This window comes from Callospermophilus lateralis, chromosome 1 (assembly GCF_048772815.1).
Source record: "Callospermophilus lateralis isolate mCalLat2 chromosome 1, mCalLat2.hap1, whole genome shotgun sequence".
Lineage (NCBI taxonomy): Eukaryota > Metazoa > Chordata > Mammalia > Rodentia > Sciuridae > Callospermophilus > Callospermophilus lateralis.
The window spans coordinates 196658333-196674310 of record NC_135305.1 but is presented as its reverse complement, the minus strand read 5'-3'; the positions used below and the strand labels follow the sequence as shown (position 1 = coordinate 196674310).

Below are 15978 nucleotides of genomic sequence, written 5' to 3'. Positions count from 1 at the left end.
AACTGATTCATAGATTATATGCAATCCCTATCAATCCTAATGCCTTTTTTACTGAAAGTGACAACTTGATCCTAAAAGTTCACATGGAAATGCAAGAGACACAAAATAGATTTAAAAAAAAAAAAAAAGATCCTGAAAAGAAAAATAAAGATGGAGGACTCAAACTTTCTGATTTCAAATTTTACTACAAGCTGCACTGTGTAGTGATTTATACCTATAATCATGGCTATTTGAGAGGCTAAGGCAACAGGATCACTTGTGCCTAGGAATTTGAGACCAGCCTGGGAAACATAGCAAGACTCCATCTCAAAACAACAAAATTTAATTTTAAAATTTTATTTTATTTTTTTTTACTACAAAGCTACAGCAAGGAACTAAGACTCTGTAGTACTGGCATAAGGATCAATAGATCAACTGAATAAAGAGTCTAAAAATAAACTCCTACCTTTGTGGGAAATTAATTTAAATGGTGAATAGAATAGTCTTTTTAAGAAATGGTGCCAAGGGCTGGGGATGTGGCTCAAGAGGTAGCGCGCTCGCCTGGCATGTGTGCGGCCCAGGTTCGATCCTCAGCACCACATACAAACAAAGATGTTGTGTCCACCAATAACTAAAAAATAAATATTAAAATTCTCAAAAAAAAAAAAAAAGAAATGGTGCCAAGCCAACTAGATACCCACATGCAAAACAATGAAGTTGGACTCCTTCCTGAATCACAAAAAAAATTAACTCAATATGCATCAGAGGCCTTAATAAATAGAGCTAAAACTCTAATCCTTAGGAGAAAACACTGGCATAAAACTTCGAGTTGCTAGATTATGCAAAGCTTTCATAGCTGTTATCATACCCAAAGGACATAATCTGAAGATAGATTGTTGGACATCAAAATTTAAAACCTTTGTTCTTCAAAGGGTATCAAGGTAGCAAAAAGAGCACAGAAAGTGAAAACAAATCACACAAAATAGGAAAAAAAATCGCTAATCATATGTATGACAAGGTATCTATACCTAGAATATTTAAAGAACTCCTATACCTCAACAATAAAAAGACAACCCAACTGAAAGATGAGCAAAGATTCCAAATCAACAATTCTGCAAAGAAGGTATCTAAATGGTCAATACTCACATAAAATGTTCAATATCATTCATCATTAGGCAAGTGTAAGTCAAAGCCACAACAAGATACTTCACATCCATGTGAATAAATAAAATTAAACAGACAGATACTAAGTAATGGCAAGATGTGGAGAAACACCAGCCCTCATACACTGCCAATGAGAATGTAAAATGATGTCGCCTTTGGAAAACAATCTGAGAGCTCCACAGAGGTTAAGGATTGTGACTGTAGCTCGGTGGTAGAGCACTTGCCTAGCATGTATGAGGTCCTATGTGGTGGTAGTGGTAGTGGTGGGAAGAGAAGGAGAAGAGAGAGGAAAGGAGAGAAGGAGTGGAAGAGGGAAGGGAAGGAGGAAGAAAGAAGAGATTAAACACTGTATTGCTGTAAGACCCAGTTATCAGTTATTCTATTTGCAAATAACACTAGAACTTGTATGAGTAGGACAGCATCATTCATAATAGTCAAAAAGTAAAACAACCCAAACATCCATCAGCTGATGAATGTGTAAACAAAATGTGATAACCATACAACAGGATACTATTCAGCAATAAAATGAAGTATTTATACATGTTAGGATAGGAATGAGTCTTGAAGACACTATGTTACTAAAAGAAAAGACACAAAGGTGACATATCATATGATTCCACTTACACTGAATGTCTAAAAAAGGTATATCCACGGAGGCAAAAAGTGTAGTAGTGATTGCTTATGACTGTGCAGTGAATACTAATGAATGGGTTGGCGTTATGAAAATGTTCTTGAATTAGACAGTTTTGATAGTCATACAATTTGTCAAATATACTAAAACTAATTTTTATATTTTAATTATGTGAAACTTATGGTATATGAGCAATATCTGCTATTTTTAATGGAAAAAATACACATTTCACCAAACTGCAGAAATGGAAATAGTGTTGTAAGTGGAACCCTATATTTGTTTTCCAATTTTTTTTATTAGTTGTCCATGGACCTTTATGTATTTATATGCAGTGCTGAGAATCGAACCCAGTGCCTCATACATACTAGGCAAGCACTCTAAAAACAACCCTAGCCCCACTTATTTTCAAAGTAGTGTCACTGAGGACTCTTTATGGTGAGAGACTAGCATTTAATAAGTGCCTCCTGTATTCCAAGCTCTTGTAAGAACTGTTAGATGAACTAACTAAATTATCTCAATTAATCTTTTCTAGGTCCTTGAAGTATAAAGTTATTGATTTGATGTCTTTCTTTCTTTCTTCTCTTTTAATGTAGGCATTCACAAGAATAAATTTTCCACTGAGCACTGCTTTCACAGAATCCCATGAGTTTGGATATGTTGTTTTTCATTTCCATTTCAAAGTATTTCCATTTTCTTTTTCTGTTTCAGAGTAGTATTTAATTTCCAAATAAGTGGTGTTTTTCAGTTTTCCTTCTACTTTCAATGTCTTGTTTCATTCTCTTGTGGTTAATGAAGAGACTATGTTTTCACACATTTATTGGCCATTTGTACTTCTCTTGAGAAGTGTCTATTCAGATCATCTGGCCATGCCCTGATTGGATTATCCATTTTTTAAAAAAATACTTTTTTAGTTGTAGATGGACATATACCTTTATTTTGTTTTGTTTGTTTTTATATGGTGCCAAGGATCGAACCCAGTATCTCATGCATGCTAGATAAGTGCTTTACCACTGAGCCATAGTCCCTGCCCAGATTATTCATTTTTTATATTGAGATTTTTAAATATTTTGGATATTAATCTTCTGTCAGTTGACTACCTAGCAAAGATCTTCTTGATTCTGTAGGTTGTTTCTCCACTGGTGATTGTTTTCTTTGCTGTGCAGAAGCTTTTAAATTTCATGTAATTCTATTTATCATTTCTTGCTTTTGTTTCCTGAATTATTGGTGACCTAATCAGGAAATTGTTGCCTATGACAATTTCTTAAAGTGTTTTCCCTATGTTTTCTTCTAGTGGTTTCAAAGTTTCAGGTCTTCCACTAGAGTCTTTTTTTTTTTTTTTTAATTAATTTTTATTGTAGGTTGTTCAAAACATTACATAGTTCTTGATATATCATATTTCACACTTTGATTCAAGTGGGATATGAACTCCCATTTTTACCCCATATACAGATTGCAGAATCACTTCAGTTGCACAACCATTGATTTATCAAAGAGTCTTTGATCCACTTTTTAGTTGATTTTTATGTAAGCTGAGAGGGTTTGAGTTTCAATCTTCTATGAATGAACATCCAGTTTTCTCAGCACCATTTGTTGAAGTGGTTGTTCTATTCCAATACATGTTTTTGGCACCTTTGTTGAGAATCAGTTGGCTGAAGATGTATGATTTATTTCTGGGTCCTCTACACTGTTCTGTTGGTCAACATGCTTGTTTTTAGGCCAAAGCCATGCTGTTTTTGTCACAATGGCTCTGTAGTATGTTTTAAAATCAAGTACTAGGATGCCTCCAGTATTGATCTTTTTGTTCAGTATTGCTTTGGCTATTCAGAAACTTTTGTTTTTCCATATAAATTTTAGGATTTCTTTTTAGTTCTATGAAGAATGTCACTGGTACTTTCGTGGGGATTATACTGAATCTATCAACTACTTTGATATGGCCATTTTAACAATATTAATTCTATGAACATGGAATTCAGAAAGGGAACTTTTTAAAAGGTCCCTCTCATCCACATATTTATTCTTCCTGGTACAAGTCATTATTTCCTTTAGATCTGAGGTTCCTTTATCATTACTTTGCTTCAGCACAATTTCTTTAAGCACTTCTTATGATAAAAGTCTGGTATAGAAAACCGTCTTTGCTTTTGTCTATCAGAAAAAAAAAATTTTTTAGGACTGGGGATGAAACCCATTCCCATGCACATGCAAGGCAAGTGCCCTACTACTGAAATACATCTCCAGCCCTTATTTTGAGACAGGTTCTAAGTTGCCCAGGCTGGCCTCAAACTTGTGATCCTCCTGTCTTAGCTTCCTAAGTAGCAGGTATTTGCCACCAGGCCCTGCTTCTCATTTGTTTTAAATATAGAATTCCAGGTTATATTTGCTTTTTAAAAGCACTACTTTAAAAAGTTACTCCATTGTCCTTTGCTATAGTTTGGCTGTTCAATGTTCCCCACAGATCCATGTGTTAAAGGCTTGATCCCCAGACTAGATTTATTGGGAGGCAGGGTCTTTAAGAGATCCTTAGGATATACCCTCAAATGGGATTATGGGACTCCAGCTCATTTTTTTTTTTTTTAACTTTCTGGCTGATGAGTAGAGTCATTTGCTCTGACACTTGCTCCCATCATGATGTACCATCCTTGTCAGAGGCCCAAAGCCATAAAGACCCTCAATCTTGAACTAGAAACCCTAGAATCATAAGCCAAAATAAACCTTTTCTAAGTCAGTTGCCACAGGCACTTCATTATGGTGATAAAGAGCTAATTCATCCTCTGATGGGTACTGCTTCTGACGAGATGTCAATCATCAATATTATTGTTCCTTCGTGTAATTTTTAAAGTTTTCTTTTATAAGAATCTTTGGTTTTTAAGAAATTTGACTACAATGTACCCAAGTGGTTTTTTTTTTTTTTTTTAGTGTGTGTGTGTGTGTGTGTGTGTATGTGCGTATGTTTATATGTTTATCCTGCTTGGGGTCTGATGACCTTATTGAATAAATCAAGATGTCTTCCCTTATTGTTAGCAATTTCTTGGCAATGACCTCACAAAATATTTCCTGTGTCCCTGGTCTCCCTCCTCTTTCTGAAACTAAGCATGTACATATCAGACAATTCAATATTGTCCCACAGATCTTAGATATAGATGATCTCTATTGACCTTTTCACAAGTTTCTGATGCTCTCTTCTGTTGTGTTCAATACATTACTAAGCTCATCAAAGAATTTTTCATTTCTAGCTTTTTCACTTGGTTCATTATATAGTTTCCATCTTTTGCTGAAATTCTCTGTTTACCCATGTTGTTCAACATCACTGAGTTTCTGTTATGTTTTTTCTTTCCTGACCAGGGGTCATATTTTTGTTTCTTTGTATGTCTCAATTTAGAGTATGGTTATGTAAAAGAATAGTAATTTGCTTCCATAAAAAATAGCTCCTTCTTCAAATTATCTCTGTAAAAGCAGTTCCTTTTTCAACCTTCAGTAGTTGCCAGGGGAATGAAGGTAGAGGACGATGTACTTGAGCTGGGTTGAGAGATGTTGCTATGTTAGTTAGATTGAACTCATGAATAGCCTAAAATGATTGTAGGATGGAATCAGAATTACCTTCAGGAGAAGTTGGAATACTGAGCACTGTTGAAATGACAGTTTGGGGGGTTTTGTTTGTTTGTTTTGGTATTGGGGATTAAACTCAAGGCCACTCAACCACTGAGCCACATCCCCAGCCCTATTTTGTATTTTATTTAGAGACAGAGTCTCACTGAGTAGCTTAGTGCCTTGCTTTTGCTGAGGCTGACTTCAAACTAGGGATCCTCTTGCCTCAGCCTCCTGAGCTGATGGAATTATAGGCATGCGCCACCGCGCCCAGCAAAACCACAGTTTTGAGCTTTACCATATAACTGCTAGCTCTCTGAATTGTGAGAGACCTACACCCCCTTCCTCCCATCTTCCTCTCCTCCCTCCACATTCTTGCTACCAACTGAGGAGTTGTCTTTGCTCCCCAGTAGCACCATCAGTTTTATGTGTCTTGGGGAGATCTCTGCCTCTTATCCTGACTTTGCCTTCTGAAAGCTACTGCCTTGTCCACAATAAAAACCTGGATAGCCATAGAGGAAATTTTATCAGTTCTCTTATTGTGCCCTCAGCCTGTGGCAGCCCCAGCCTTATGCTTTGTAAAGGTCTCTAGTGCCTCAAAGGGATTTTTAACAATTTTCCAGTTCTGCCTTCATCCTTCAGCAGGCACCATCCACCTCAGGGGGATCATTCTATGCTCTTTCTCTGTTCCCTGTCTCCAAACTCCTACACCCATTTACTCACTAAAGGCCCATGGGAAAGAGTTGGCAAGTAAGTACAGCTTTGATCAGTAGCTGACTCTCCTCAGGACTCTTAACTGTCATTCCAGCCCACATGCAATCAATAAGTTTAGCTGATTTTTCTTTAACTGCAAGCCACATTCTTGCCTCAGGACATATGACTTGTGTCCTCTTCCAACTTGTTCTTTTGCCAGGCAGTCCCATGACATATCCTCTGCTGAGTATCATCTTATCAGGCCTCTTTTCCACTCTACATTAAAGACAGTTCCTCCCTCCCCTCACTCCCCTAGTTCCCTTTCTCTCTTACCTAGCTTTATTTTTCTCCAAAGCACTTTCACAACCTTATCAAATTGTTTATTATCTGTCTTCCTGTAATGAGAATGTAAGCTCAATGAGAGCATAGCCTTCTGTTCATCCTCTGCTGGATACCTACTGCCCAGAACTGAAACTAACATACAGTAGCACACAATAAATAGTCATTGGATAAAAAAAAAAAATAGCAGGGGAAAAATCAATGGAAATATAGTTATAGGACAGAACTGGGAAGCTTGGGTTTGAACCTTGATTCTGGGTCCACAAAATCTTTCCCAAGTGTCCTCTTCTGCTTACTAGACTTCCCTGCTCCACCCCATCTCTCATAGCCACCCTAGAGAAACATTAACATATAGATTTATCTGGCTTTTCGTGATCTATTAAGAAGATCTCATCTTATTAATGTTCTCATATATGTTCTTTTAACTATACCATGTGATAGCAGAGACCAAAATGTTTGTAAATCCTGAATTAAGAAAATCACTTTAGGGGCTTGGGAATATAGCTTAGTGGTAGAGGATCACCTCACATGCATGGGGTCCTGGGTTGCATCCCCAGCACAGAAAGAAATAAAATATCACTTTAATGTGAAAAACTACAATTAAATATTTTATTGTGAAGTCTTCCCTCAACACCTCTGACTAGTCCTTACTATAAATATAGAAAGGAAAATGCTGAAATAGGATAAAAGTCTAAATAGAAGGAATTAAAATGTGTTATATATTTCTAAAAATAGACATGCCTTAACAAGTATTAAACAATAGCAAACCTTAATGGTAACAAGGAATAGATATATTCCAATATATATTTTGTTCCAAGTGAATTAAAATGTAAGCAACAACTTGACTCCTGTTTGTAACAATTACAGAAGATAAAACTAAAATCTAAAAATTGTTAGGAAAAATCTCAGAAAATATTATTACTTATTTATAACGGGCACAATGTTGGGGATTGGGCCCATGGCCTCTTGCATGCTAGGCAGTGCTTCAAATTTTAAGCACTGTTTCATTCCCCACATCTGAAAGGTTTCATGTAAAACACTGTTTTATAATTCACCAAAAATAAATGCCAATTCCTGAACATGAACTGAAGTTGACAGGAGAAATTCTAAGTGTTGTTACAGCCCTGAGTATGAATGCTGATCTAATCATATGTTTTCATTAATTTCTTTTCACTTCAACTTTGTAAGAGAGGAATGAAAAAGGTTAGGCATGCCTACTCTGTTCTACAACATCTAGCCCAAAGCCAAAAAACCAAAATACAAATCATTCACAACTGCTCAACCTTAAAGTCTAAATAAAGAAAAATAACTTTCCTTTTTTTGGTACCAGGGATTAAACTCACAGGCGCTTAACCACAGAGTAACATCCCCAGCCCTTTTTGTTTTTTATTTTGAGACAAGGTCTTGCTAAGTTGCTGAGGTTGGCATTGAACTTGTGATCCTCCTGCCTCAGCCTCTCGAAATGGTGGGATTATAGGCATGTGCCACTGCACCTGCTAAGAAAACTAACTTCTTAAACATATATGGCACATTAGAGAACATATGACGCATTATACATTACAGAACAATCCAATAATCACATAAGCAGATTCTAAAACAAACCACTTGCTTTTGAAACCTGGCTCAATTATCAGCTGAGTGATTTGGCAAGTTACTTTAACTCTGTCTCAGTTTCCTCATCTCTAAAATGGAAAATGGCATCTTCTTCCCAGGGCTGCTACAGCCTGGGAAGACACTTAAAAAATGTCTCACACAAAGAATATACACAAATATTGTCATTATTACCGAGGCAGTAGAAACAAATGAAATTTTCACTAATAAGTAGAATTCCAAAATTAATGTGCAAAATCATTTATATCAACTGTTAAAGTGGTACATTTAGATTCAAGCATTTAATGAAGTAAATATACTCTCAAACAGTTTCAGGGACCACATAGGCAGCCTCTTAGTCTCTCTCCCTCCAATACTAACCATTTCCCACCACAGAAGCCTATGCATTTTATCAATCAATTTAATCCCTTCTATGAGTTAGATTCTTCATGCTTAAAAATATACAGAAAGCAAAGCATTTCCAAGTTCAGCAAAGCAACCGCTAGTACAAAAGTACTTTAGAACATTTTTATGGTAGAATACCTAAAGCTCTAAAATCCACAATAGTGAATTAAGTAGACTGTGGGTCATATGGGAGGACTGGAAAAATAAAAAGAAAATAGAAACAGGAGGAATGTGAGACTTCACAGAGCTGGGAAAATTCAATTCCTGGATATTGTTCCTTTCTCCTTGTTTATAACTGCATGAGATTTTCTCACATACCACATAGAAAGTAAATTGATACAATATTTTAAATGCTTAGATTTCTGTAAAATTCACTTTCTGAAACTCTTGCCAGCTCCATTAATTCAAAAGAAACAAAATAAAGATTACTGTTATTTGTGGGTAATGTTTTTTCCTGCTATCAACAGGCCACACTTGGGAGTTGTTTCTCCAGAGTCAATGAGAGGTACAGACTATCACTTTCTTTTACTAACACCCCTCTTAGTTATGGGAAAAATATAAAATAAATAAAAAGGTCAGCTAGGGAAGGCCAACTGTGCTTAGGCAGTACCCTGCATCTCAGCTTACCAGTACTTCTACTAACCCTTGCAGATAAAAAGCAAATCTCCACCTAATCACTCATGGTAAAAGAAAAGCGAAAAACTGTTTCTTAAAATTAGGCATTTTTCTATTACCAATCCCCTTAAATATCCTACATCAAGGGCGTGTCCCCAAGAAGGAGGTCTAGTTCCTTTCTTCTTTTACACCACTTGGAGACCTCTGGCACGACCTCTGGCAATTCCCTGAAGCTTAGGCTTTCAAAAGAGCTTATTGGAGACAGGTGGTATGTCCACGATCTCTCAAGTTTATTGAGCAAAGGTAAAGACTTAAGACGTTTACAATGTGCTAATTATGGATTAATTAAATCCCTTAGTGAGGGTGCTGCACTCAGGGGGAAAAAAAAAAAAAGCCTCCAGCTCAAGGTCCCCCCCCCTTTTTTTTTTTTTTTTACAAAACGAGAAGGGTCTCTCCAAAACTATAAATTTCCACACGCTAGAAAATCTATCAGAACGATAAATCTGAAAGAAATACATATTATGTGCCATTTATATAACTGCATAAAAATAAGACTAGAAGTACATAACTTGCAATGTAAATAGAAATATATATAACATTCATATAGACTCTTTTTTTTTTTTTTCTTTTAACCACACCCTCTCTATGTGGCTTCCCGGGCTCGCTCGGGCCAAATAACGTCACGCCGGCGGGCCACGGGGTAGGGGTCCGGGATGTGACCCAGACACCCAACGGCAGAGAACACAGCATCGCGGTCGCCCCTGGCAGACAGGCGCTCGTCACCCCCAGGTCTCCCCCTCCCCGGGCCCGCCCAGCCCTGCCCTGCCCTGCCCTGCCCTTCCCAGCAGTCCCGCAGGCCGCGGCCCAGCCTCTTCGCAACCCCGGCACCGCCCGCCCGAGCCTAGCGGGCGGCGGCGCGAGGACCCGGCCGGGGCGGGGAAGGGCGAGGCTGCCAGGCCCACGCGGGACCCAGACTCACCATGGCCGAACGACCGCGAGCGAGCCCACAGCCCGGAGTCACACGGCGCCGGCGACGCCCGTTGTCCTGGTGACGCCAGCCCGGCGCCCCGCCCCATCCTCAAGGTGGGCTCCGAGGCGGCCATTGGCGTCCGGCGAGCACGTGACCCACAGGGGCGTTGCCCTTCGGACCGCCCACCTCGCCCCCCACGCCACTCTTCCTCTCCCACTTTGCATCTGGTGCATCTTTGGCCTGATCACCTTGACGCCCCTCACCTGACAGGTGACCCAGACGCAAACTGCCCAGCTGAAAGAGACCGTCGTGGATTTTCCTTCTTAAAAAAACGAATTATAAAGGTAACATAACTATTGAGGACCTTGAAAATTACCAATAACAATTAAAAATAATAAAACCACACTATACGCCAAAATCTGAGGTAGCCACCGTTCATTTTCCAGTCTGTCTGCTTCTAAGCTTACCATAAAAATATATCATGTTTTATTCTTTAAAAGTGGTGGCAAACCATATATACTATGTTATAATCTATTCAGTTTAAAATTATTAGCTTAAGCTAGTTGCAGTGGCTATACCTGTAGTCCTAGCTACTCAGGTGGCTGAGGCAGGAGGATCCCTTGAGCCCAGAAATATGAGGAGGCAACATGGCAAGATCTTCATCCCAAAACAAAACATGAAATCTTGGATACAAATTAATGGAATGGCACTGTAGCTATCCTCTAATTTATTAAATCAGCCAGTAACTTTTTGGATTTTTTAGTATTTAGTTTTTCAAAAAAACTAAGTTTAAGAACTTAAGCTGTTCTTAAATTCAGCTCATTAACTCTATGAAGAAGAAACATTCAGTAGCTAACCTGACATCTCCCCTCATATGCATTACAATCTTAATGCAGTCCAAATAAACCTCCTCAGTCTTCCCTACCCCAGGAAATGTTTCTACTATTCCCAGTGTTGATTTGTTGATCAGGACAAAAACCTGAGAATCATTCTTAATTTTTCTCTTTATCCTCATACCTCACTTCCAATCCATTAACAGTTTATTTTTATTTGGTTATCAGTGCCGGGATCAAACCCAGGGCCTCCCACATGTAGGCAAGAGCTCTCCCACTGAGCCACATTTCCAGGTCTATTCTTGATTCTACCTTAAAATAAATCCTAAATCTATCCATTTCTCACCTTCACCTCCCACCACCATCTCTTACCTAAATCTGTCTCTGTGTACTATGCTTTGAATGTTTGTGTCATTTCCAAAATTCATGTTAAAACTTAATCTCCAATACAACAGTATTAAGAGATGACCTTTAGGAAGTGATTAGACCATGAAGGCTCTGCTCTCCTGGATGGGATTAGAACTCTTATAAAAGGGCTTGAGAGAATTATTTCATTCCCTTTGTGCCTTTCCACCTATTTTGCCTTGTGAGGACACAGTGTTGTCCCCACTGGAGCATGCAGCAACAAAGGCTCCATCTTGGAAGCAGAGAGCAGCCCTCACCAGACACAAAACTGCCAGTGCCTTGTTCTTGGATTTCAGAAGCTCCAGAACTGTCAGCAACAAATTTCTATTTTTTATTAATTACCCAATCTGTGGTATTTTGTCATAACAACACAAATTGACTAAGATATTGTGCTGCTGATCTTCCCTTCAACAGTATGCACAACAGCATTGTTGTTGTAACATCCCATGTTATTTAGAAAAAATAAAGCAAATGCTTCAAATGGTCTGCAAGATCCTATATGATAAAAGTCTTGTCCATTGCACTCACCCCATCTCCTACTGCTCTTGCCTCATTCACACCTCACTAGCACACTTTATTTCTTGAGGTTCCTTTTATCGTGCCAGATGCCATTCTACTGAAAAGCTTCAGCAACTGCTTCCTTTACTTGGAATATTCTTCCTGCAGTACTATACACAGCCCATGTCTCCACTTGACACAGGTCAGTTATCTCCTCCAATATCATCTTCACAGAAACTTTGATTGTTCTTCTAAAATATCTTTCTGCAGTCACTTTCACTTCAATCAAGCTGTCTCATCTAACCCTATCTTGTTTTTAGAATACTTAATCATGGGTCTGGGAGTATAGCTTAGTGAGAGTGCTTACTTAGCATACATGAGTACCTGGGTTTAATCCCCAGCACCAAAAAAAAAAAACAAAAAAACTTTTTAGTCGAGCATTGTAGCAGAGATCACTTGAACCCAGGAATTCAAGACCAATATAGATTTAGTCTCAAAAAAGAAAGAAAAATAATAATTTATTAATGAGTATATTACTTGGATAGGTATTATTCTGATTTCAATAATTTTTATATTCAGCAATTAAAGTTTACTTACCATTGGAGTTGCCGCAGAGTTCCTGTCACAAGTGTGGTCACACTGGGATGGATTCCTTTTCTTCTTCCTTGGTGGCCAATTTGGACACAGTGGACCCAAAGTTGCAGCATTTCATTGAGGTGGAAACTCAGAAGCAGCGCTTCCAGCAGCTGGTACACCAGATGACTGGACTTTGTTGGGAGAAATGCATGGACAAGCCTGGGCCAAAGTTGGACAGTCGGTCTGAGGCCTGTTTTGTGAACTGCGTTGAACGCTTCATTGATACGAGCCAATTCATCTTGAATCGACTGGAACAGACCCAGAAATCCAAGCCAGTCTTCTCAGAAAGCTTTTCTGACTGATCTCAGCATTACCTTTTGGGAAAAAGAAGGTAGTTCAAGAAAGGAAGAGCTATTGATGGGATAGTTGAAGAATTGACTATGGGGCATTGGCCCCCCGCCTTTTGTCACTTGTGGGACATTGTGTCATCTGAGAATAAACAAAGACCAATTGTTTTGTGTGGGGTTTGAGGGTCATATGTGTATTTGGTTGTGTTTTTTAATGTTAATCTTGTAAAAATAATTGACAGAAAACCATTAGCTGCATATTACTGAATATAAGACTGCTTTTTCTCAAGGTCTCCTTAATAGCTATAATTTTGATAGTGGAATTGCTTTCTATAACTTGATGTTGGGATCTCATAAGTAAAATCTCTATTTGTGTGAATTTATTTCATATTTTTAGGGAGATCTTTGTGTCTGAAAAGGGGGCAGTGGGAGAGTGTGGTTTGGTACTTAATTTGGCCTCCTTGTCTAGTTTTTGACTACCAGTGCTGGGGAAAAAAAAAAAATCTTTGGAGTGTTCCTACGTACGCTTCCGCTTTCTAGGTTGTGTCCCTCCCCTTTACTATGATTTACTTAAAAATATCTATATTAAAATATGGTCTCAAGGTAGTACAGGCAGCCTAAGAATCTAAAAGCCTTTAGTTATAAAGGAATCTTACCAGTAAACATGATTCTCATTACTAGACGACCACAGGAAGAAGTAAACTTCTTATATAGGAAGAAGTAAACTTGTACTGTACATCAGCATCAGAGTAAAAAAAAAAAAAAAATTCAAAGATGGTGCCTAAAGAAATTATATCATTTAGCCCTGTCAGAAACTAATAGCAGTTTTAGGTAGAGATGCATGCCTGATGTTAATCATTATAGATTTAATTTACCGCATTCTTTTGACAATTAAAATAAAAGTTTCTACTCTGAAAAAAATAATGTACTTATTATAATTCTGCTGGATCTATTTTGCTACTATTAATATTTTTTATATTTTAAAAATTAGGATTTTTGTGTCTATGTAAGCGAGGTTGCCATCTATCTTAGTGGTTTCGCTTATTTGTTCATTTGTTTTACTATGGAGTTAGCCTTTCAGGCTGCTACAACAAAATACCGCAGGCTGTGTAGTTTATAAATAACAGAAATTTATTTCTCACACTTCTGGAGGCCTGGTTCATAGGTGGCATCTTTTCACTATGTTCTCATATGGTGAAAGGGACTTGCTAGCTTTCTGGAGTGTATTTTTCTCAGGACACTAATACCATTTGTAAGGGTTCTGCTCTCGTTATCTAATCACCTCCCAGGGCCCCCCTCTTTTTTAAATATTTTTTTTTATACATGGACCCAATATCTTTATTTTGTTTATTATTATTTTTTTAAATGTGGTGCTGAGGATCGAACTCAAGGTCTCTCATGTGAGAGGCAAGCGCTCTCTCTACCACTGAGCCACAGCCCCAGCCCCAAGGCCCCACCTCTTAATGACATTATTTTAGGTTAGGTTTCAACACATGAATTGGGATATGGACACACATATTTGCTATGTATATTCAATATCTGTGATAAGATTTTCCCAACCTCATAAAATAAGTTAAATATATGATATAATAAAAAAAAATTTTTGTTCTTTGTCCCCAATTCCTGACACAAGGCTCCTAAAACCCTTGGGATTTGCTGAGTAACAGGGGAGTCTTTTGTTATTCATAAGATGCCATTTTTTATCACATCCAAGTTTATGCCTATGAATGACTTAGGGTGGAGATCCTATAAGACCTCAGGATGGGGCTGACTACCCCAGAAAGACCAAGAGATAAGATGGTTGGAACTTTTAGCCCTACCTTCCAACCTCCAGCAAACTGGTGGGGAGGAAGACATAGATTATTCTTTATAAAAATAACTAGATTTAATGAGAACCAGGCAGACACATGGAGGTGCTGGGACGTGATACACATGGAGAGGGCACAGAAGCTTCTCACAACTCACATACATTTGCTTAGGCACCTCTCCTTATCTGCTGTTCCTCAGTTGTATTCTTTATAATAAACTGGGGAATGTAAGTCAAATGTTATCCTAAGTTCTGCTAGAAGCATTCAAGCAAAGTATCATACCTGACAAAAAGTTTGTAGAATAACCTTACTTATAGCCAGTTGGTCAAGAATAGAGAAGGCCCAGTCTTGCAATTGGCAATCTGAGGTTCAAGACAGTATTTTTTTATTATTATTTACTTTTATTTTTTAGTTGTAGTTGGACACAGTAACTTTATTTTACTTATTTATTTTTATGTGGTGCTGAGGATCGAACCCAGGGCCTTGCCCATTGCTAGGCGAGCACACTCTATCACTGAGCCACAACCCCAGCCCTGTGAAGTCAGAGACAGTCTTGTGGGACTGAGCCCTTAATTTGTGGAATCTGATGCCAACTCCAGGTGGTGTCAGAATTGGATTAAACTGTGGGACACTCAGCAGGGGTCCAGAGAGTTGGAGAATTGCTTGGTGTGGGGGAAAAAAATGCATGTTTACTGTCAGAAGTGTTGTATGTTTATGGAAACAGTATGTGCTTTATCCGAAATGGTTTTCCATGCTTTGTATATTCTGGAATATATTATGTGAAATAGCAATTTTCTGATCCTTAAAGTTTTTGTAAATCTTGTTTGTAAAAATTATTTGGGGAGTTGCTGGGCATGGTGGTGCACGCCTGTAATCCCAGCGGCTTAGGAGGTTTAGGCAGGAGGATTGCAAGTTCAAAGCCATTGTCATCAATTTAGCAATGCCCTAAGCAACTCAGTGAGACCCTGTCTCTAAGTAAAATACAAAATAGGGCTGGAGATGTAGCTCAGTGGTAGAGTGCTTGCCTAGCACGTGTGAGCTACTGGGTTTGATCCCTAGCACCACATAAAAATAAATAAATAGGGCAGGGGTTGTGGCTCAGTGGTAGAGCACTTGCCTAGCAGGTCTGAGGCACTGGATTCAATCCTCAGCACCACATTAAAAAATAAAATAAAGATATGTGTCCATCTACAACTAAAAATATTAAAAAATAAATAAACAAAATAAAGGTATAAAAATTATTTTAAAAAATAAATAAATAAGTCATGGTGTCCATCTACAACTAAATTTTTTTTTAAAAAAGACTATATGTAATATACATATTATACATGTAGTTGAAAAAGATGGCAAAATGGAGATCTTATACCCATCCCAACCTGAAGGGCAACCCCAAACCATTTTTTGATGGGACTGGGGATTGAGGCAGGTACATTCAATCACTAAGCTACATCCCCACCCTTTTTTTTTTTTTTTAAATATTTATTTTTTAGTTTTCGGCGGACAGAACATCTTTGTTTGTATGTGGTGTTGAGGATCGAACCCG

The 15978-nt window shown here is 38.1% G+C and overlaps 1 protein-coding gene and 1 pseudogene across 1 annotated transcript in view; one reads left to right on the top strand and one right to left on the bottom strand.

The window, feature by feature from the left end:
• Fbxl2 (F-box and leucine rich repeat protein 2) overlaps positions 1-10044 on the bottom strand; it is an 85160-nt gene extending 75116 nt beyond the window's left edge. The window contains exon 1 of the mRNA XM_076843213.1: positions 9978-10044. Within this exon, the coding sequence (XP_076699328.1) occupies positions 9978-9980 (3 nt within the window). The 5' untranslated portion in view covers positions 9981-10044. The remainder of the gene's footprint in view (positions 1-9977) is intronic.
• A 2304-nt stretch (positions 10045-12348) lies between these two features.
• Positions 12349-12642, top strand: LOC143408947 (mitochondrial import inner membrane translocase subunit Tim8 A pseudogene; annotated as a pseudogene).
• Positions 12643-15978: the final 3336 nt, after the last annotated feature.